The following is a 22,504-nucleotide window of genomic DNA, read 5'->3' as shown; positions in this document are numbered from 1 at the left end:
AAAATAAAAATAATAAAGACAACAATGATAATGCGTGTTAAAAATGATAGTGGAGATAAGGATGATAATGATAATAGTAAGAACATTATGATAATGATTTTGATAACAATATTGATAATAATGAGGACATTACTGATAAGTGAAAATATAGTAATAAAAATAATAATGATAATAATACTAATACTAATACTAATACTACTACTAATAATAATGATAATAATGATAATGTTAAGATTGAGTTCTTGCTTTGTTTTTGCCGTTTATGGGAATTTTGAGCATAAGTAAAAGCCTTTATAAATGAAATTGATTTATTATTATTATTATCATTATCATTATCATTATCATTATCATTATCATTATCATTATCATTATCATTATCATTATCATTATCATTATCATTATCATTATCATTATTATTAAAATTTTGGGCGTATAGGAATAATGATAATGCTGAGGGGTACAGAAACCTCGCCTTATCTTGTCAGTGTTAGGTCTGCCCTCGTATGTGCAGTGTGGAACGTGTGGAGCTCATCACCCCTCTGCCGTCACCTTTTTCGCCACCTCACCATCCTGCCGCGCAACTTGGCCTCCTTTGCCATGACTTCACACTTGTTCACCATGCAAACACGCTTGCTCTACCCACATACCCTTCACCATTTGAACACTGAAGTTTACCATTATACTGCATATGGTATATTACGTTTTATACTACGTTTTTTTAGTATTTGTTACTTGTATAGTTTGAAAAACTATACAAGTAACAAATATATATACAGCTATATATAATAAGCCTACTTATTATAGTTTATCGTATATTGCCAATACATGGTAGAAAATAACAACAACAATAATAATAGTAATATCAACGATACTGATAATAAAAATATTGTTACTGCTTATAATTATAACACTAAATAATGATGATGATATTAGTAAAAATAGTGATAATAATAATAGTAATATTAAAAGCAATAGTAATAGTAATAGTAATAATAACAACAATAATAATAACAAGAATAATATATAATCACAATTATGATAACAATAATGACAACAATAACAATAATGATAAATAAAATGATGGCAATAATATGGTTAGTGGTAGCACAGCAATAATAGTAACAGAATAAAGAACAACCCTTTTTGTTAATTATAATATATAGCAAAAATAAATATAATGATACCCATATCAGTTGAAATGATGATAATATTGGTTGAAAAAATGATGATAATAAATGAAGCCATAGCATTAGTAATCACAATAATAGTAAACATAAGGCCACGCACATATACCCACACACACACACATACATATATGTATATATATATGTACAGTTAAATATAGGCTACATATATGCATTGTATATACATATATACATAATACGCTTTAATATATATATATATATATATATATATATATATATATACACACATATACATATATAAAATATATATATATATATATATATATATATATATATATATATATATATTACACATATAAATAGATTAATAAATAAGTAGGTAAATGGATAAATATGTATGGACACACACACACACACACACACACACACACACACATACATATATATGTATATATATATATATATATATATATATATATATATATATATATTATATATATATATATATATACATATAAATATAGTATATATATGCATATATATAAGTGATGAATATGTAGATGCATATATATATATAAATACACATACACACACACACACACACACACACACACACACACACACACACACATATATATATATATATATATATATATATATTTTATATATAATATATATATATACATATATATATATATATATATATATATATATATATATATATATATATATATATGTGTGTGTGTGTGTGTGTGTGTGTGTGTGGTGTGTGTGTGTGTGTGTGTGTATGTGTATGCTTTCATATACAGTTATGTGTGCATATATGATATAATTTAGGTGTATGTACGTATGACTGCGTGTATATATGCAAATGTTTATTGTACGAATGTTACATATACAGCAAAAACAAACTGCAAACAATGACATGTACTTATGGAACCCATGGTTGAAGGCTGAATTTCTTTCGCCTTTCGAAAACACTATCGGGGTGTATGCGTGGGGGGGGGGGGGCAATGTTCCCTACATAAAGGAAGTCCTTCATCATGGTCACTACAGTTCGAACGTGACGAGAGCTGAGGGTACAATCATGGCTTTACGATACTTGGTGAGTTCTTGTTATCTTCTGTCTAGGGAAAAAATCTATTGAGGATGGTGCAGTTCGTCATCTTGACAGGAAAAACAGTACACACATACATGTATATATGTGCAAATTATATATATATATATATATATATATATATATATATATATATATATATGCATGTTCATTTGAATAGTTATTGATCTGTCACATTCGTTTACATATATTTTTGTGTATGCATATGTATATATACATATGATATATATACAAATATATATGCATACATATATTTGCATGTATATACATATTTACTTATATGTATAAATTTATATACATATATGCACACAAATGCCAGTAACAATGCTTATACACACACACATATATATTATTTCCATGAGCCTGTGTGCATGAATGTATATATAACTATCTTTGTAAATATAAAACAAATGCATCTTCTTATTTATCTAGCTATCCATGTATTTAATTATATATATAAACTTGCATATGCACACATATACATATGCGCATGTAAATGTGGACGTGTGTATAAGTACACACACGAAATACCACATATAACGGATACTAGATTCATCAATATCCACACTTACCATATTCTATGTTGCAGGTTTCGTTGTCTTTGGTAGTCGCAGTTCTGGCCGACCAAACCTCACACGTCAGCCATCACAGTTCCTCTCACCACGCACGCCCTTCATACCACCATCAACCTACCTACCACACACAGCCCGCATATCATCCACAACCTTCCTACCACCCTGCTCCTGCTTATCACCCACAGCCTTCCCATGAGCATGAACACGAGCCTGCTGTGCCAGAATGTGCTGCCAACACAACCAAATCATGGTGCCTACAAGACGACCATTATCCCACTTACGAGATCAAACACGCAGCTGAGTATCATTACGAGAAGCTCCTCTCCCTCTATGCTGACGTAGCTGAACTCAACACCGAGCTGTCTGTGGACCGGCCAAATACCCTGGATGAGGAAACTTACTTGTGTCCATCAGAGACCGCTTACATCAGGCCCCTTCGTGCCCAGAACACCGAGGGAAAGTGGCGTGTCATTGTAAACAATATCGATGTCCATTATCAGACTCTCACTCAGACTACACGTATCGAAGAGTGTCTCACTTCCGCCGATGCATGTCCTCTGGTGCCTGACTGCTACGAGTCCAAGTGTCTGCAGAAGTCCATCTACCACCGCTTCCTTGTCTACGACCCCTATGATCAGTACTTCCCCTTGCCATGAGACATTCAAGCTCCCGCCAGCTGTGCTTGTCTGTTGGGTGCCTACACCATCGATCATTAGTCACCAAACAACTGATCTCAAGCCATATTGGGGGAGGAGGGGGGTGAACTTAACAGAAATTCAATATTTTATCATTCTTAGTGCCCTGGGAAGAAGGCATTTATCTGGTCTATGGAACGTCGTGAAGTACGTGAAGAAAGCAGTTTTCTAGCCATTTATTGGTTATATCTAAAAAAAGAAAAGAAAAGAAAAATAAAGAACTGAATACAAATGACATCTTTTTGTAAGACATGAAAATAAATATAATTTTATGTATTAGATATTTACATATTTTCCTTTTGATATTTCTAAGTTATATATTTTTGCGTGTCTGTATATAAATATATGTATATATGTGTATGTGTGTATATGTATATATACGTATATACATACATAAACACAAAAACACACACATATGTATATGGTTATATATGCACATACATATTCTTATATCAGTATATTTTATAAATACAGTATATATATGAATGTACACACACACACACACACACACACACACAACACACACATATATATATATATATATATATATATATATATATATATATATATATTTACAGATGTACACACCACACACACACACACACACGCATGTATATATATGTATATATATATATATATATATATATATATATAGTATAATAGATAGTATATATATATATATATCTATATATATTATATATATATATATATATTTTTATATATATATATATATATATAGATACTATTTATATAATATTATATATGATATTAAAATATATATATATATATATATATATATATATATATTAATATATATATTATATATTATATATATATATTTTATATATGATATTATATATATATATATATATATATATATATATTCGTATATCTATATTCATATATATTAATATTCATATTAATGGGTGGGTGCTTCATGCGCAAGGTGATGTGAAGCGATGGTGTGGTAGCCAAGATAGCGTTAAGTGCTTGCATGCCTTCTCGCTTGCAGCTGCCACCACTTGCTAGCCTAGTGCGAAAAAGGGAGCAGCTCTGTATAAGCCTCCCCTTCCAGTTCACAGCCTCTCCGTCATCGACCCCACTAACGGATGCCGCCTTACCGCGGTGGGGGTGCTTGAGGTCCCAATGATCTGGTGAGCCGGACCAGAGGGCTACCCATACTGGAGGGGTCACCAGTGAGGGATGAGACAAAATGGCTTCCTGGTGCACCAAGGCCTATGAGAGGGGATGGTGCACCCACCCCTGGTTCATTCCATCTTGGACCAGGGAGAACTCTCCCACGTGTGTTTGCCGTGCGTGGCATCCCGTATTACCAGGAGACAGGAGTCCTGGAGGTTGAGAGATGCTGCACGCTGCGCCCTGCAGCTAGCGACACACCTCTTTGGTCCTTTATTCTGGTTAGATGGGTGGCTTGATCAAGGCCTGGTCAAGTCAATCGGCTGGTCAAATATGGCTATGGTCAAGCAGGCACTGTTTAGTCGGTAGCGCATAGGTCCCGCGACTGCTTTCAGTACTGTAATAGTAGCTGCGTATATTTCCTCATTACCCCTGTGGATGTTGGGAGATTTTGAGCCCAACTATAGCTTCCCCTCATTGGACTCCATGGTGGGTTGGGGGGGGGGTGAGGAAATGAAGAATTCTATTTTGTATGAGTACTACAAATTTACAAAGATCTAGCTCACTCCCTGACGACCTATGCAATCCACCGACTATTCCCTCTGGAACATCACATGTCACTTTGGAACCTTTCTAGCTTCTAAAGGGCAAGAATGGGAATCGTAATGGTTCCTGGGCTCCCAAACCAGGTAAGAAGGGGAAAAGTCCTCCTCAGTCCACAAAGGAAATCTTACCTGGTAAATATGAGAGTATTTCATATGGTAAGTACCTAGTAGTAAAGACCATTGATGGTGTATCAATCATGGATCTTGATATTTTTGAAGTACATTGGAAAATAGTTGAGGTATGTCAAGTGATCCTCGCATCACCCCACAGTGAGATGGTAGCCTAATAGTTGAGGTTTCGTCACCAGACGAGAGTGACCGTCTGTGTGCGATATGCAACATCCCTGGGGCTCAAGTTTCATGTTCTCACAAAACCCTCAATCAGTGTAAGGCAATTGTCTTTTCCCGAGATCTGATGAGGTATTCTGAGGAAAAACTGTTAGAGGAACTAGAGAATTTTAATGTAGTGGCAGTAAAATGTTTTAAGAAGTTGATGGTTTGGAACAGTCAACACCAGCTCTCCTTCTAACTTTTAACATGTTAGTCCTTCCAGAATCAGTTAAGTTGGCATGGTACCACCTCAAGGTAAAGCCATATGTGCCCAACCCTATGCGGTGCTTCCACTGCCAGGGTTATGGGCATGGAGCCAACTCTTGCCGTTTTAAGGAAAATGGACAACCAAGAGTATGTGTAAAGTGTGGTACAACAGGTCATCAAGGAGATGACAACTGTCCAGGTCCAATATGCTGTTACCACTGCAAAGAAGCTCATAAAGCTTCTTCAAAGCAATGTAAAAGGTACAAATTTGAAAAAGAAGTATTGATAATAAGGAGCAAGGAGAGAGTGTCCGTGTGCTGTTTGCACAGCCAGGTAAATCCTTAGCTTCGGTTCTAGCCCATCCTCCTTCCCACCAACCCTTGCCCTCCGGTGCTTCTTACACCACACACTCTGCCACTTCCTTTAAACCCCAGTCCCCAATTGCTGAAACTGCCTCTGGTGAATTCCACCAGAAACGGAGTAAGAGTGAGGGGTCTATTGAGGAGACTCCTACCAAAGTAAGGTCTTTGGAGCCATCAGGCAAGGCTCCAGAGGCCTCAACGGTGACAGCCCCATCTGCCACCACATCCACAGGGGCCTCCGATGCTAGGCAGAATACCCCTGAAGCAAAGCTAGCTAAATCCATGGCAGAGATCTCCTCTGGAGCATCTTACAGTGCCCGATTCTCCACTCTTCGGGCTGAGCAGGAACGACACCCAGTGTCATTCTTCAGTAAGACTGCAGTAGAACTTCCATACAACTTGCCATTTTTGCGCAAGGAGATGCACTCTGCTTTGCAGCTCTGCCATAAGACTGCCCCAGGAAGTGACGATATTCCATACCAAATGATATCTCACTTACCAGAGAGCTCCCAGAAGTTCCTGTTGGACCTATTCAATAGGATCTATAGGGAGGGTACAGTGCCATCCACATGGAAAGAGGCTATAATCATTCCTGTCCCTAAACCTGGTAAGGATGCTTCCACATCAAGAAATTACAGGCCAATTTCTCTCACCAGCTGCATCTGCAAGCTGATGGAGAAAATGGTAAATTTCAGGTTGACATGGCTGCTAGAAAAGGAAAACATGCTAACCCTATATCAATATGGGTTTAGAAGATTGAGATCGACCACAGATGCACTCGTAAGGATGGAAACTGCTATACAGAATTCCTTTGCACAGCGACGTCAGATGTTAGCAGTCTTCTTTGACCTTGAAAAGGCTTATGATACTACTTGGAAGCATGGCATACTCTTGAAGCTGTATGACCTTGGTTTAAGAGGAGCATTACCTACCTTCATACAAAGCTTCCTTGCTAACAGGAAGTTTAGAGTTCGAGTGGGAAACAGTTTCTCTAACCTGGAAGATCAGCTGGAAGAGGTCGCACAAGGGAGTGTCTTAAGTGTGACCCTATTTGCCATTGCTATAAATGACATTGTAAAGGTTGTTCCAAGTGCTGTCTCATGTAATCTGTATGTGGATGACTTTACACTGTACTGCTCAAGAGGAAGCTTACAGGATGTGCAAGGACACATGCAGGCTGCAATAAATCTGGTTGTACAGTGGGCAACATATCATGGGTTCAAATGTTCCCCAAGTAAGACCATGGCCATACATTTCCACAAACGAGGAAAATTCCATCCTTCTCTCTATTTAGGAGCAAACCAACTGCAGTTTGTCCAAGAGGTGAAGTACTTGGGTTTAATTTTTGACCCAAGACTTACATGGGGGCCTCACATCAAACAGTTAAAAGTGAAGGCTACAAAAGCACTTCGTATTTTGCGGGTTCTTTCACATCTATCTTGGGGTGCAGACCGCACAACGCTTCTGCGGCTTTACCGATCACTTATTCGTAGTAAACTTGACTATGAATGTGAGGCTTATTCATCTGCAACTCTCACTGTCCTCCAGATGTTGGACTCAGTTCATAATGAAGCTCTCAGAATCTGTACTGGGGCTTTCAGGTTTTCACCTGTGGAGTCCCTGTATGCTGAGAGTGGAGAACCACTTCTTTCATTACACCGGGACTACATGAACCTGATTTACTACACAAGACTACAAAGGATTCCAGGATCTCCTACATCCAGATTGGTTTTCAACCCCCTTGAGGATAGCCAATCCTATGGTAGGAGAATGAGGAATCTTGTGGAAGATCTAAATTTAAGTCTCACTAAGGTTCTGGCTGTTGGAATTCCCCAATTCCCCCCTTGGACTAATCAAGTCGAGCTGGATTTGGTCAGAATTGGGAAAGGGGAGAGATCCGAAGCAGAAGTCAGAGAGAGATTTCTTCAGCACATTTGTAAGTACGAAGGATCAGATGCAATATATACAGATGGTTCGAAATCTGAACATGGTGTGGGCTTTACAGCTGAACAGAAGGAAGACTGCATCTAGCAGTCTTTCTCTAGCAGCCTCGATCTTCACTGCAGAGTTACATTCCATCCTTGCAGCAGTTAAGATGAATAGAGATCTTACAAACCATTCTATTGTGATATATTGCAACTCTCTTAGTGCTCTGTGAGCAATCAAGAGCTTAAGCTCATCACATCCAGTAGTGAGGGAGGTTCAAGATTGGCTTGCACTGATGTCAACATGTAAAAAGATAACTGTGTTGGGTGCCAGCACATGTTGGTATCAGTGGGAATAAGCGAGCTGATCAGAAGGCCAAGGCAGCTGCCACTCAGCCTTGTGATGCTCGTTTTCCACACAGCGACTTGAAACCCAGCATCAGGAGTTGTCTTCGTGATAAATGGAAGGAACAATGGAGGCATACCTCCAGAAACAAACTGCGAGAGATTAGAGATGACCTTGGCAGTTGGGTGACTAGCATCTATCACAACCGAAAAGTGGAAGTTGCATTAAGAAGACTAAGGATCAGGCACACAAGACTGACTCATGGGCCAATGATCGCTAAAAGTCAAGCACTTTGTGAGGGATGCGAAGAGCCATGAACCATCACACATGTAGTGGAAAGATGTGCAACATTCTCAGACCAAAGACTATGTACTTGTCTCCCCCATATACACTGAAAAATGTATTGGGGGAGGATTGTGATATAGAGAGACTTATTAGTTTCCTTAGGGTGACAAGTATTTTCAATAAAATCTAATCATGCATAATGTTTATGCAATAATTTTATACACTTAGTGCATAATATTTATGCTTTGATTTTAAACATATTTAATGTTATTTGTAAGATTTGATAGATTTTTAAAGTTTTAAACATTTTGGTATTTCTATTTAACCGCTAATGACCTTAGCTGCTGACGTGGCAGATAATTTTAAATAATCAATCAATCAATCGGTAGTTGAAGTAACATCGGTTGACGAGTGTATTATGGCACTGAGACTGAAGCATGCTTTTGGCTTCATGTCTTTTATTGCTGTATACGCTCCTACTGACGTTTGCAAACACAATGTGAAAGAGGCATTCTACTCCAAACACATCCATGGCAGACAATTACCCCCGGTGATATATTCATATTGTCGGCCACCATGGCTCAGGAGCTTATCTCAGCAGGGAGAACAGCCTCCTTCTCCAGGGCTTTGCTAGGTCCCAGAGAATGAGGATCTCTAGCTCCTGGTATGAGCACTCCAACCCAATCGCTGGAAATGGTATAGCAATACAGGTACAGTGGCCAAGGAGATTGACCACATCCTTGTTAGCATGTGAGTGAGTTTACTGGAGTGCCGAGTTTTGTGGCACTGACCATAGGCTGGTTGTGGCTACCCTACGGGTCCATTTCAAAACTCCCCATTCCTCCAGCGGCTTCTCTAAGGTGTTTCACTTGGACAGTGAGGGAGGAGTGTCTCTGCTCGATTCACAGAACTTGATAACCTGGTGGGCCCAGGTGCTCTGTGGGAGCAATGTAGGAGTCCATTGTTGCATGTCCGAGGGCAAGGCAGAATTCCATCTCCCTGGAGACCTTGGAGACAACTGATGCATGTCACATGGCTCGGCTGAATGGCAATCAGGACTTGCATTTCTCTTTGGTGCATAGGGCTTGGACACTGCTGAGAAGAGACAAGGAATAGTTCATCAGGAATATTGCTGAGGAGATTGACCTTCGCCCTGCCTACCAAAGCCCTGAGAAAGCCGAATTCTAAACCCTCCTCACAGATGACAGCAGTCCGCTCAGTGGATGGACAGATCATCTCAGATCATGTTGGGATTCGTGAACGTTGGGCCGAGTATTTTGAGCAGTTGTACCAGGTAGACCCTCCAACAGTTAGCTTGGATGCAAGTGGTATCATAATACCTGTGCAGGACCCACCCATCAGTGAGGAAGCTCCTACCCTAACAGAGGTTAGGATGGCGATTTCCAAGCCGGTGTGGGAAAGCCGCAGGTATATGTGATATCCCTGCTTAACTTCTAAAGGCTGTGGACGAACCTACATCTCGGGGCTCATATGCAGTCTTAACTGCCATCCAGCAGTCTGGTATCATTCGCCCTGACCTGTAGAGGGGCGTGGTCATCCCTCTCAGGAGGGAAAAGGGATCATTGGGACTGTAGTAACTATACTGCTCAGTATACCAGGCAAACTTTTCACCCACATTCTTCTGAAACGGATCCACGACCACTTACTAAGGCACCAGAGACTGGAGCAGTCTGGATTCACTCCTGTAAAGTCCACAATAGACTGTATATTAGTGCTTCAAGTAACTGTGGAATGCCATCATGAGTTTGGTCGTGGGTTGCTTGCAGCCTACATCGACCTCAAGAAGGTGTTTGACTCGGTGCATCGAGAATCCTGAGACTCAAGGGAATTCTGACACAGATTATTGGCCTAATAGCAAACCTAGATGCCAGTACTGAAAGTGCTGTAAAGTGTGGTGGGGGCCTGTCAAACCTTTTCCCTGTTAATTCAGGGGTGAGGCAAGGTTGTATCCTTGCACCAACACTTTTCAACATCTGCATAGACTGGATAATGGGCAGAGCTACTACCCAAAGTCAGTGTGGAGCATCTCTGGGCAATATCATGGCCTCAGACCTTGACTTTGCTATCCTATCTGAGTCCTTGGAGTCACTGGTGGTGGCTCTTGATGCATTTAGCATTGAGGCGAAGCCCTTAGGCCTAGAGGTCTCCTGGACTAAGACCAAGATTCAGGACTTTGGAAGCCTGTTAGGGGAACCCGTTCAGTCGATCCATACTTGCGGTGAGGACGTTGAAGTCACAGAGAGCTTTGCATACCTTGGTAGCATAGTCCATATCTCTGGGCTGTCAGACCAAGAAGTCAGCAGACGGATTGGTCTAGCAACAGGAACTAAACTAAATTAACAAGAGCATTTAGAGATATTGGTACCTATGCAAGAGGACCAAGCTAGTGTCTTCAAGGCCTTGATACTGCCAGTTTTGCTCTATGGAAGCGAAACTTGCATGCTATCTAGTGCCTTGGAGTGTCGTCTTGATGCCTTTTGTAACAAGTCTCTTTGCCGGATCATGGGATACAGTTGGCAGGACCATATGTCCAACCGACGGCTACACCATGAAACTGGCATGGGACCAGTTACTTGCATAATCCGGGATCGCCAACTCAGGCTATATGGGCACTTAGCTCGCTTCCCTGTGGATGACGCTGCCCATCAGGTTGTACCTTTGCAAGATCATCCTGGGTGGAGGAGGCCCGTGGGACAACCCAGGAGGTCATGGCTTGGGCAGCTCGACGATACCTAACGAGGGCCTGCCTGGAGACTCGCCATGAGGGTCCCTCGTGGCTGGAAGCGAAGGGTGGATGCGGCAATGCGCCCCCGTCGGCGTTAACTCCTTGATGCTGATATATATTCACGCATACATACAAATGCATAAATGCATATTTATGTATGTGTGCATGTATGTAGGCATACACTATATAAATGTAAATCCATGGAGCCATGACAGTAGACACAGTCCATAGCAGTGATGTTGAAAACCAATAATGTAAAAGAACATGATGATAATGTAATAATACATAATAATCCTTATGACATTTATAATTACAGTAATAATAATGATAATATGTCAGTAATAACAGTAGTAACATAATGATAGTAATAATGATAATAATAATAACAATGGTGATAGTGCTGAAAATGATACTCCTGTTATTACCAGTAACAATAACTTATGTAATAATATTTACAACAATAATGCTTATATTATCATATTTATCATTATTACAGTTATCATTGTTACAATGATCATCTTTATTAGTGATATCAATAATTGCGATAAAATGATTAATCAGTGCTGATAGATGTAAAACAGACTGTTGCTACTGAATAATTCTATCTATATATATATATATTCAATCTAAGCACTGTCGAGAAAACCGGAATATTTCGGCAAACATATGTAATATGTTGAGTGGTGATTCTTTAATAAGAAGCATTGTGATGGCGTGTCAAGAGGAAAATGGGAAAGAGTATCATGTAGATGCCGATTTTTTTTTCATACATATATATTTTTTTCTCTCTTCCTCATCAACGGAATCACATAAGCGACTGGCATGTTCCCTTTCGTGTCCTTTCCAAATCTTTGTCCTCATGACCTTTGATGTCAGGCACATTTATTTATTCTATTAACCATTCTGAAGTTTGGGCGATCTGTCTTGTAGGAATGTAGACTACTGGCATAGCGACAGGCGGCGGCTGTCTTTGGCTTTATGAAGAAAAGGTACCGCGTAATAGCTCGATTACCCTTACGAGTATGGCGAAATAGCCCGCTTATTCTTGGGAGCACGGCGACCATGAGGGTTGACGAGGCCCAGGCGCTCGGTCGTGCCTTCAATAGTAATGTGGGCTAGAACCATTTCGCTTAATAGCTGAAATGTAACTTCACAACTACTGTGCGGACTTAATACTCGGTGAAATTTATGAAAATAAATTAAACCAACATAGCACATGACTAATAGACATACATACACATACATACATACATATGTATGTGATTGTGAATGTAGTATATGTATATGTGTGACAGTGAATGAAGAGTATTATAAGTTTAATTTTATACCTAGTTCTGCGAATTTACACCTGTGCCCACAGGATTGATTGCATGCGGAAATGTGCATGTGCGCCAACATATATATGTATGTATGTACATTATGTGTGAATGCATGTATGCATATATACGTATATAAATGTATATATGAACATATGTGTATATATACATATGTATATATTTACGTACTTATTTCTCTGTGTATACATAGATGTAGATGTATGATACTTTTTATTCACTTTCATAGAGATGAAACCTTGGAATCGCTCATCTTCGTAATGCGTGGGCGTGGCCAAAGTATACCTGGAGTATATAAGCTCGACAATAACGGATGGGGGCCAGTAGAAGCGTTTCTCGTATCTATCTGCTCGTGTCACCATGGCTCTTACGTTGGTAGGTTGTAACAATACTACCACCTAAAGCTGTCTTCGCTGTACTATCCGAAAAATATTTTTTTTACGAAATGTTTATTTTATTTTAATGTTAATCTTTGCTTTCCAGTCGATCGTTCTGGTATGCGCCGGAGTCGTCCTTGGCTCTGTCCATCCTCCAGCATATGGCCATCACCCACAGCCCGCTTACGGTCATCATGCGCCTGCATACGGTCATCATGCACCTGCTTACGGCCACCAGCATACCTATGAGCACGGTTACTGCGACCCAACTGTTGCCCCAGCATGCGCTGCCAACTCCACTCTCTCCTACTGCTTGGAAGATACTGAGTATCCCGAGTACGAGATCAAGGCTGCCATCACTGCCGATCACCTGTTCGCCAAGAAGTACGCTGACGTCGCCGACCAATCTGCTGATGATCTGGTAGACATGGTTAGCAAGGACCAGGAGGAGGCCTTTGACTACTCTTACTACACTGGAGCCTCCACTGGGGACTCTCCCTACGATGCCACCCACTGGGGTGGTCCTGAGGGTTACATCTGTCCCTCCGAAGTGGTGTATGCCATGCCCAAACGTGCCCAGAATGTGGACGGCAAGTGGCGTGTCATTGTCAACGACGTTCACTATTACAGTCAGACTGCCCGCCTCGAGACTTGTCTGTTTCCCAGAGTCTGCTTGTCGCGCTCTTGCTCCTTGCTACCAGAGCCACTGCACCCAGAAGTCAGTGTACCACCGACTTCTTTCCTACGACCCATGTGATCCCTACAAGGGCCTTTTCATCGACATCTACAAGATGCCATCTGCCTGCTCCTGCCACCTTCCCGCCTAACACGCCATCACAACACACCTCAACGCCAATGAACCACCGAAAATCCTTATTACCTCTTACGTGACTGCAGAACTGTTTTCTTCAATACTACTAGTCATGCCACGAACCGCCGGGACGCTCCCAACGCAAATTTCTTCTCTACTTCACCCATGAAGGAGGTAGATGCAAAAATCCATAATGACATTTCTAATAAATAATTGTTGAGCTTATTACATGCTTCGCAACTCCTTGGCACAAAAGTTTCCATATAAAAAACTAAAGATTCAGCATTCGTAACATTTCGAAGGGCAAAAGTGAGAAGGTCTCCCTTGCTAATTCCTGATTCGCCACCCAGCGAAGGTGATGATCATAGTGATGATTTAAAAAATAAAATACCAAAACAATGAAAATGATAGCTGTAAAAACAACAGTAAAACCATAACAACAATGGTTATAACATTAATAATGACATTGATGATAACCACAACAGTGATGATGGAGGCAATGATGCCAAAAATGATATATTGTAAAGGTAACGATAAAGATAAAATTATGGTGACAACACTATCAGGAAAATTATATGAATTAGAGTAATACTACAGCTGTAACGAGTATTAATGGTAATCAAAAAATGAGAATGATAATAAGTATAATGATGATTATAACATAATAATAATGATAGTAATAATGAAAACAAAGGCAAAAAATAAAACTGGTAAAGACAATGATAATGCCAGTATTAAAAATGATAGTAGGGATAAGGAGATAATACATAAGACATTAAATAATGATTGATAACATATAATGATGAACATACGATAAGTGAAATATGATAAACAAATAATGATTAAAATAATAATAAATAATATAATAAGAAAATTAATAATGATAATAATAATAATAATAATGATGATGTTAAGATTGAGTTCTTGCTTTGTTTTTGCTGTTTATGGGAATTTTGAGCATAAGTAAAAGCCTTTATATATGAAATTGATTTTATTATTATTATTATTATTATTATTATTATTATTATATTATTATTATTATTATTATTATTATTTTTATGATTTAAATGTTTTGGGCGTATAGGAATAATGCAAATGCTGATCGGGTACAGAAACCTCGCCTTATCTTGTCAGTGTTAGGTCTGCCCTCGTATGTGCAGTGTGGAACGTGTGGAGCTCACCACCCCTCTGCCGTCACCTTTTTTCGCCATCTCGCCGCGCAACTTGGCCTCCTTTGCCATGACTTCACACTTGTTCACCATGCAAACACGCTTGTTTGCCCTGCCCACATACCTTTCACCATTTGAACACTGAAGTTTACCATATTGCATATGGTATATTGTTTATTATTAATTTTTCTTTAGTATTTGTTACTTGTATATTTTGAAAAAACTTACACCTACTTATTATATTTTATCGTATATTGTCAATATGTGGCAGATGATAACAAGAATGGTAATATCAACGGTACTGATAATAACAATATTGATACTGCTAATAATTATAACACTTAAATAATGATGATGATAATAGTAAAATTATAATAATAATATCAATGACAATGTAATAATAATAATAATAATAATAATGATGATAATAATATAATGATAATGATAATGATAATGATAATAATAATGATAATAATGATAATAATAATAACAACAATAATAAAAACAATATTAATAATAATAACATTAATATATAATCACAATTATGATAATAAAGACAATGATAACAATAATGATAAATAAAATGATGGCAATAATGTGGATAATAGTAATAGAGCAATAACGTAAATGACAGTGATATTCATATAAGAACAATAGTTATAGGAATAGTATTAATGAAAAACATACAATCTTTAAAAATAAACAACAACTCTTTTGTTAATAAGAATATGTAGCGATAATAGATATAATCATATTCATATGAATTGAAATGATAATAATCACTGCAAAAAAAAAAATGATGATAAATGAAGGCATAGGATTATCAATAACAGTGATAGTAAACATAAGGACACACACACATACATATATAAGTATATATATATATATATATATATATATATATATATATATATATATATATATATATATATATATATATATATATATATATATGTGTGTATATATATTATATTATATATATATAGATATATCTGCACAACCATATATATGTAAAAAGATTAATAAATAATTAGGTAAATAGATAAATATATATGCACACAACACACACACACACACACACACACACACACACACACACACACACACACACACACACACACATATATATATATATATATATATATATATTATATATATATAGCATATATATATGTATATATATATATAATCAATATATATATATATATATATATATATATATATATATATATATATATATATATATATATATATATATATACATACACATATATGTATATGTATAAATGCATATATATATATATATATATATATATATATATATATATATATATATAATATATATATATATATATATATATATATATATATATGCACACATATATGTATGTATGTGTGTGCATGTATGTGTGTGTGTTTGTGTATGGTTTCATATACAGTTATGTGTGCATATATGACACATATACAGTAAAACCAAACTGCAAACAAGGACATGCACTTCTGGAGCCCATGGCTGAAGGCTGAATTACTTTTGCCTTTCGAATATTCAATGGGGGTGTATGGGTTGGGGGGGTGAGGGAGGTAATGTTCCCTACATAAAGGAGGTCCTTCATCGTGGTCGCTACAGTTCGAACGCGACGAGAGCTGAGAGTGCAAGCATGGCTTTACGATACTTGGTGAGTTCATGTTATCATCTGCCTAAGGAAAAATCTATTGAGGATGGTGCAGTTTATCCTCTTCACGTTTGTATATACAGGGAAAACAGTACATACATATATATGTACAGTATATGTGCCAGTGATATATATATATATATATATATATATATATATATATATATATATATATATATATATATATATATATATTGTGTGTGTATGTGCATTTGAATAATTATTCATCTGTACACACCCATTAACGTGGGTGTGTACAGATGAATAATTAACGTGTATTTGTGTAAGCATATGTATATATACATAGGATATACAAGTAACAATGCTTATACACACATATATATATTTTCCCCCATGAGCCTGTGTGCGTGAATGTATACATAATTATTTTTGTAAATATAAAACAAAGATATGCATCTTAATATTTATCTAGCTATCCATGTATTTAATGATATATGTATAATTTTGCATATGCACACATATACACATGCGCGTGTAAATGTATGTATAAGTACACACACGAAATACCACATGTAACGGATACTAGGTTCATCAATATACAGAAATCTTACCATATTCTATGTTGCAGGTTTCGTTGTGTTTGGTGGTCGCAGTTCTGGCCGACCAGACCTCACACGTCAGTATCAGTCTAGACGGTGCTCCTGCTGTCAGCCATCACAGTTCCTCTCACCACGCACGCCCTTCATACCACCATCAACCTACCTACCATACACAGCCCGCCTACCATCCACAACCTTCCTACAACCCTGCTCCCGCTTATCACCCACAGCCTTCCTATAAGCATGAACACGAGCCTGCTGTGCCAGAATGTGCTGCCAACACAACCAAATCATGGTGCCTACAAGACGACCATTATCCCACCTACGAGATCAAACACGCAGCCGAATATCACTACGAGAAGCTCCTCTCCCTCTATGCTGACGTAGCTGAACTCAACACTGAGCTGTCTGTGGACCGACCAAATACCCTGGATGAGGAGACTTACTTGTGTCCATCAGAGACCGCTTACGTCAGGCCCCTTCGTGCCCAGAACACCGAGGGAAAGTGGCGTGTCATTGTAAACAATATCGATGTCCATTATCAGACTCTCACTCAAACTACACGTATCGAAGAGTGTCTCACCTCCGCTGATGCATGTCCTCTGGTGCCTGACTGCTACGAGTCCAAGTGTCTGCAGAAGTCCATCTACCACCGCTTCCTTGTCTACGACCCCTATGATCAGTACTTCCCCTTCGCCATCGAGACATTCAAGCTTCCCGCCAGCTGTGCTTGTCTGTTGGGTGCCTATACCATCGATCATTAGTCACGAAACTCCTTATCTCGAGACACATGAAGGTTGTGAGGAACTTCACAGTACATGTACAGTATTTGAACATCCTTAAAGACATGCGGTCCTTGGAAAGACGTGAAGTACGTGAAAATCAGTCCTTTTGCTGTGATAATAAGTGATTACAAATGACATCAAAATACTCTTGTGAAACATGAAAATAAATATAATTTTATGTGTTTTACATTTCATTCTACCAATATCACGTAACACCTAATATTTGTTTAGCTTGACATCGTTTTGATTTTTAGTTAAGGAACTTACAATATCAGTTTGTTTAGGATTCATACAGTTTTCTTGTGTTTGTTTCTAAATATCCTTTAAATCTGACGGCTTACGAACAACAGCTGAATTATGCATGTGAGAAAGCGTAAGCAGGATAAAAAACATGATCTTCATTCTCATCGTCTCATTCTTACAGTGGAAGACCTTCCCCTTTATATGTACACATATAGATAGATGGATATACATACATGCAAATATATATGTGTGTACGTGGACGTATGTGTATATATATGTATATATGTAATCTTTATATACCCACGTGTGTGTTCATGCATGAAGTATACGGATCGACGCCCCCCTGAAACTAGACTTAGTTGTATCCATCTGACAGAATAACAGCATTAGTCAGGCCGCCATTCCCAAAGGCCCCACATACTTCTAACAAGGTCTACATAATGGTGTGGTTCTGACCGCGTTCTTAGGATTGCATGGATCTAGTCCTTTTCTCCTCTACACCCTTGTTCCCTCTGTGCCACTGATAAAAATCACTCTCCTTTCTCCAAAGTAATTTCTATAGCTGTCCACATCCTGGCCACTATTCCCTTTGACAAATGCAGTTCTTAAATCACGCCGCTGTTTGATCGCTTGTGTTTTTATACATTCACCCACCTTGCACAGAAACTTCTTTCGCTGCACTTTCGACTTGTGTAAACATCCTCTGATTCAAAGAGTTTGGGTTTTGCTTCTTACTTTGGCCAGCTGTCAGGGTTGGTTGACACTTAAATTACCGTCTTAAGACCATTACAAAAGTATCGGGCACCTTGGGTCTGTGTTCATCGCCGCTTGCCCTGTGGCGGTTCCTTTCTCCTTGAACTTGGTCTTGAACTTGGCGATGTAGCGGCCGTTTCTTCATTCACTCCGGCACTCGATAACTACAAATTTACACTATTAATTTACTTTAAGTATCACAAGAAAAACAACTCTATATCCCAGATAGGTGACCTGATGAAGCTATAACAAAATCACAGGTGATTTCTCTATTAATCTATGTCTTGCTATGCGGTGCTTTGAGGAACCCCCGGAGTTAGTTTCTCTTGACAACTTAAACAGCTAAATGGTGACGGAGGGTGGTTAATATAGGTTGTGAGAGATATTTGTTAGATATTTATTCGGTGAAAGTGACTGTTGTGATCGGTGACTAGTATTTGTTACGTGTTTTTTGTGTTCGTATTTACGTGTTTTATTATTGGTCTTATAAAAACGTCTTAAGCTATATTTCATATCTTTCTTAATTGTAGAAGGAAAGAGGGCTGAAAACACAATGAGATAGTGAATGAGCAATATCAATCAATGATTAAAGTTAAGCAGTAAAGTGTCGAGTGACATGCTTAACCTTAGATAAGGATTTGCCTCCACCAATAAGACTTGGAAATATCTACTTTCTTGCGCTGGAGCCTTTCCTCGGCTTGTTTCACGCTTACCGATCTTTAACCTCCCGCACCAAACTTAAAGTGTGTAAACATCCGTTGACTTAAAGTTTGGGGTTTTGCTTCTTAATTTGGTCGGCTGTCATGGTTGGTTGACACTTCAACTACCGTCTTAAATAAGACAATGTATCGGACACCTTGGGTCCATGTCCACCACCGCTTTCCCTGAGGCGGCTCCCTTCCCCTTGAACTTGGCCTTGAACTTGGCGATGAGGCGGCTGACTGTTTCTTCGTTTACTCCGGCACTCGTTAACTCCGACAAATTCATTCTATTTATTTCCTAAGTATCACAAGAAAGCCAGCTACTGTCTTGAGAAACTAAAACAAAATCACAGGGGATTTCTGTATTAGTCTATGTCTTGTTAAACTGAGCTCTGAGGAACCCCCGGAATGAGTTTTCCTTGGCAACTTAAGTGGTTTCGGAGGGTGTTTCATATGGGTTATGGGACATATTTGGTTAGATATTTATTCGGTGGGTGACTATTGTGATCGGTGACTATTTTCATCTTTGGGGATGCATTTTGCTTTTTTTTATTAACATTTTACGTGTTTTATTATTAGTCTTCACACAGTGAATGGAACGGTGAATAAGATGGTGAATGAGAAATATTAATCAATTATAGAAGTTGATAAGCAGTAAAATAAAAGGACTTGCTTTCACTAATAAGACTTGAAAATATCTAAGATTATACTGTCTTGCGTTGGAGAGTTCTCCCCGCACACGCCTCTCCTCGACTTATTTCACGCTTACCGACCTTTAACCTCTCGCCACACACACACACTCAGTGCACTTTCGTTCCATCCATACACTTGTCTTCTACACTGCCATTCTTCTCACACTAAAATTACTCTCCCATACGTTATATGGGTGCTGGAAGTCTGCGTTTCTTTTACACATTCAGCAAGATATAGTTGGAACTGTTTTGTTACATAAACACACGTGACCATGAGCCTCCCAAGCAGCTAGATCCAAAACTTATCGCTTTCTTATTGCGTGAACTGCCAAGGTTTTCAGTTCATTTCTCTCAGACAAATTATCGGATCTGTGAGAAGGATAGACTGAATTTCCGTCGCTTAAAATGGGGCTTGCCGAGTGTATGTATATGTGTGTGTCTGTTTATCTTAAATATATATGTATATCAGGACATACAGTATACATATGAATGTATGTATACATACCAGTATTTACAGTACACATATGAAATATATATATATATATATATATATATATATATATATATATATATATATATATATATATGTGTGTGTGTGTGTGTGTGTGTGTGTGTGTGTGTGTGTCTGTGTGTGTATGTATGTATGTATGTATATATATATACACATACATATACAAAGGTGTATTGATTGCTAGATAAATAGTATATATCTATCCATATCATTGTGTGGACACACACACACACACACACACACACACACACACACACACACACACACACACAATATATATATATATATATATATATATATATATATATATATATATATGTATGTATGTTATGTATTATAGATAGGTGGATGAATAGAGATATAATTAGATTATATACTTATAGTTACTGTTTAAAAGTTTGTTTACATGATTGTCTTCGTATATGTATATGTATATATTTATTCATTCATAAGTATATAAATTTATATCATATATATCTGTGTGTGTACGTGCGAGCATGTGTGTGTGTAAGTATAGATGTTTATGTATGCATATAAATATATATAAACATTTTTTTTAAATATCGCCCTCTATATATAGACATGGATATACTCTGTATTTGTGTATATATATATATATTATATTGTGTAAACATACATATATATCCATATACATATATGTATATATGTATGTCTTATATGAATATCTATCTATATATCTATCTATCTGCAATAAACATGAAATAGATACACGCATGTACTTGCATGTGTATAAATTCATACGCGTATCCATACAAACTTCCATACCAACACCCATACACTCATTCCACACACACACAGAAATATATATGTATATTCATATGCATGTGTTTTTGTCTCTGAATGTGTTCTTGCGTTCCAACATAGAGGAGGGGGTGGAGCAACCCAAGGTAGAAATTATCTCACGTGTTTATGTATCGGGGAAATAATGGCCACAAAGTCAGGAAATGATGCACTTTCACACTTTCCTAACCTTGGTGGCGCGCATTTTCGATGTGTGGGCGTGGCCAAATTATAATTGGGGTATATAAACTTGATATTAACGAATGGCAACAGTAGAAGCGATTCTCGTATCTATCTGCTCGTGTCACCATGGCTCTTACATTAGTATGTTGTGACAATAATGCCACTTGTCCTCACTGTACTGTTTTAAGAATTTACACTACGAAAAGTTTATTTTTATTTTAATGTTAATCTTTGTTTTCCAGTCGGTCGTTCTGGCATGTGCCGGAGTCGTTCTGGGATCCGTCCATCCTTCAGCATATGGCCATCACCCACAGCCCGCTTATGGTCATCATGCGCCTGCTTACGGTCACCAGCATGCCTATGGCCACGGTTACTGCGACCCAACTGTTGCCCCAGCATGCGCTGCCAATTCCACTCTCACTTACTGCTTGGAAGA

The 22,504-nt window shown here is 38.0% G+C and overlaps 4 protein-coding genes and 1 pseudogene across 4 annotated transcripts in view; 4 read left to right on the top strand and 1 right to left on the bottom strand.

The window, feature by feature from the left end:
- LOC119572937 (neurotrophin 1-like) overlaps nucleotides 1–22,504 on the bottom strand; it is a 52,390-nt gene that overhangs the window by 15,948 nt on the left and 13,938 nt on the right. The window lies entirely within an intron of this gene.
- LOC119572946 lies at nucleotides 2,208–3,493 on the top strand. Its single transcript, XM_037919903.1, has 2 exons — nucleotides 2,208–2,250; nucleotides 2,852–3,493. The coding sequence occupies exons 1-2, from the start codon at nucleotides 2,233–2,235 to the stop codon at nucleotides 3,491–3,493; spliced, it is 660 nt and encodes a 219-aa protein (XP_037775831.1). The 5' UTR covers nucleotides 2,208–2,232.
- LOC119572942 lies at nucleotides 13,141–14,373 on the top strand (annotated as a pseudogene).
- Nucleotides 16,805–18,366, top strand: LOC119572940 (neurotrophin 1-like). The gene is made up of 2 exons (XM_037919898.1): nucleotides 16,805–16,842; nucleotides 17,429–18,366. The coding sequence occupies exons 1-2, from the start codon at nucleotides 16,825–16,827 to the stop codon at nucleotides 18,161–18,163; spliced, it is 753 nt and encodes a 250-aa protein (XP_037775826.1). The 5' UTR covers nucleotides 16,805–16,824; the 3' UTR covers nucleotides 18,164–18,366.
- The window catches only part of LOC119572944 (protein spaetzle 3-like), a 991-nt gene continuing 729 nt past the window's right edge, over nucleotides 22,243–22,504 (top strand). Inside the window, exon 1 of the mRNA XM_037919901.1 lies at nucleotides 22,243–22,504. This exon is cut by the window's right edge and continues 729 nt beyond it. Within this exon, the coding sequence (XP_037775829.1) occupies nucleotides 22,290–22,504 (215 nt within the window). The 5' untranslated portion in view covers nucleotides 22,243–22,289.

The sequence above is a fragment of the Penaeus monodon genome, chromosome 5 (assembly GCF_015228065.2).
Source record: "Penaeus monodon isolate SGIC_2016 chromosome 5, NSTDA_Pmon_1, whole genome shotgun sequence".
Lineage (NCBI taxonomy): Eukaryota > Metazoa > Arthropoda > Malacostraca > Decapoda > Penaeidae > Penaeus > Penaeus monodon.
The sequence above is the reverse complement of the archived record's forward strand: the minus strand, read 5'-3'. Positions and strand labels throughout refer to the sequence as shown.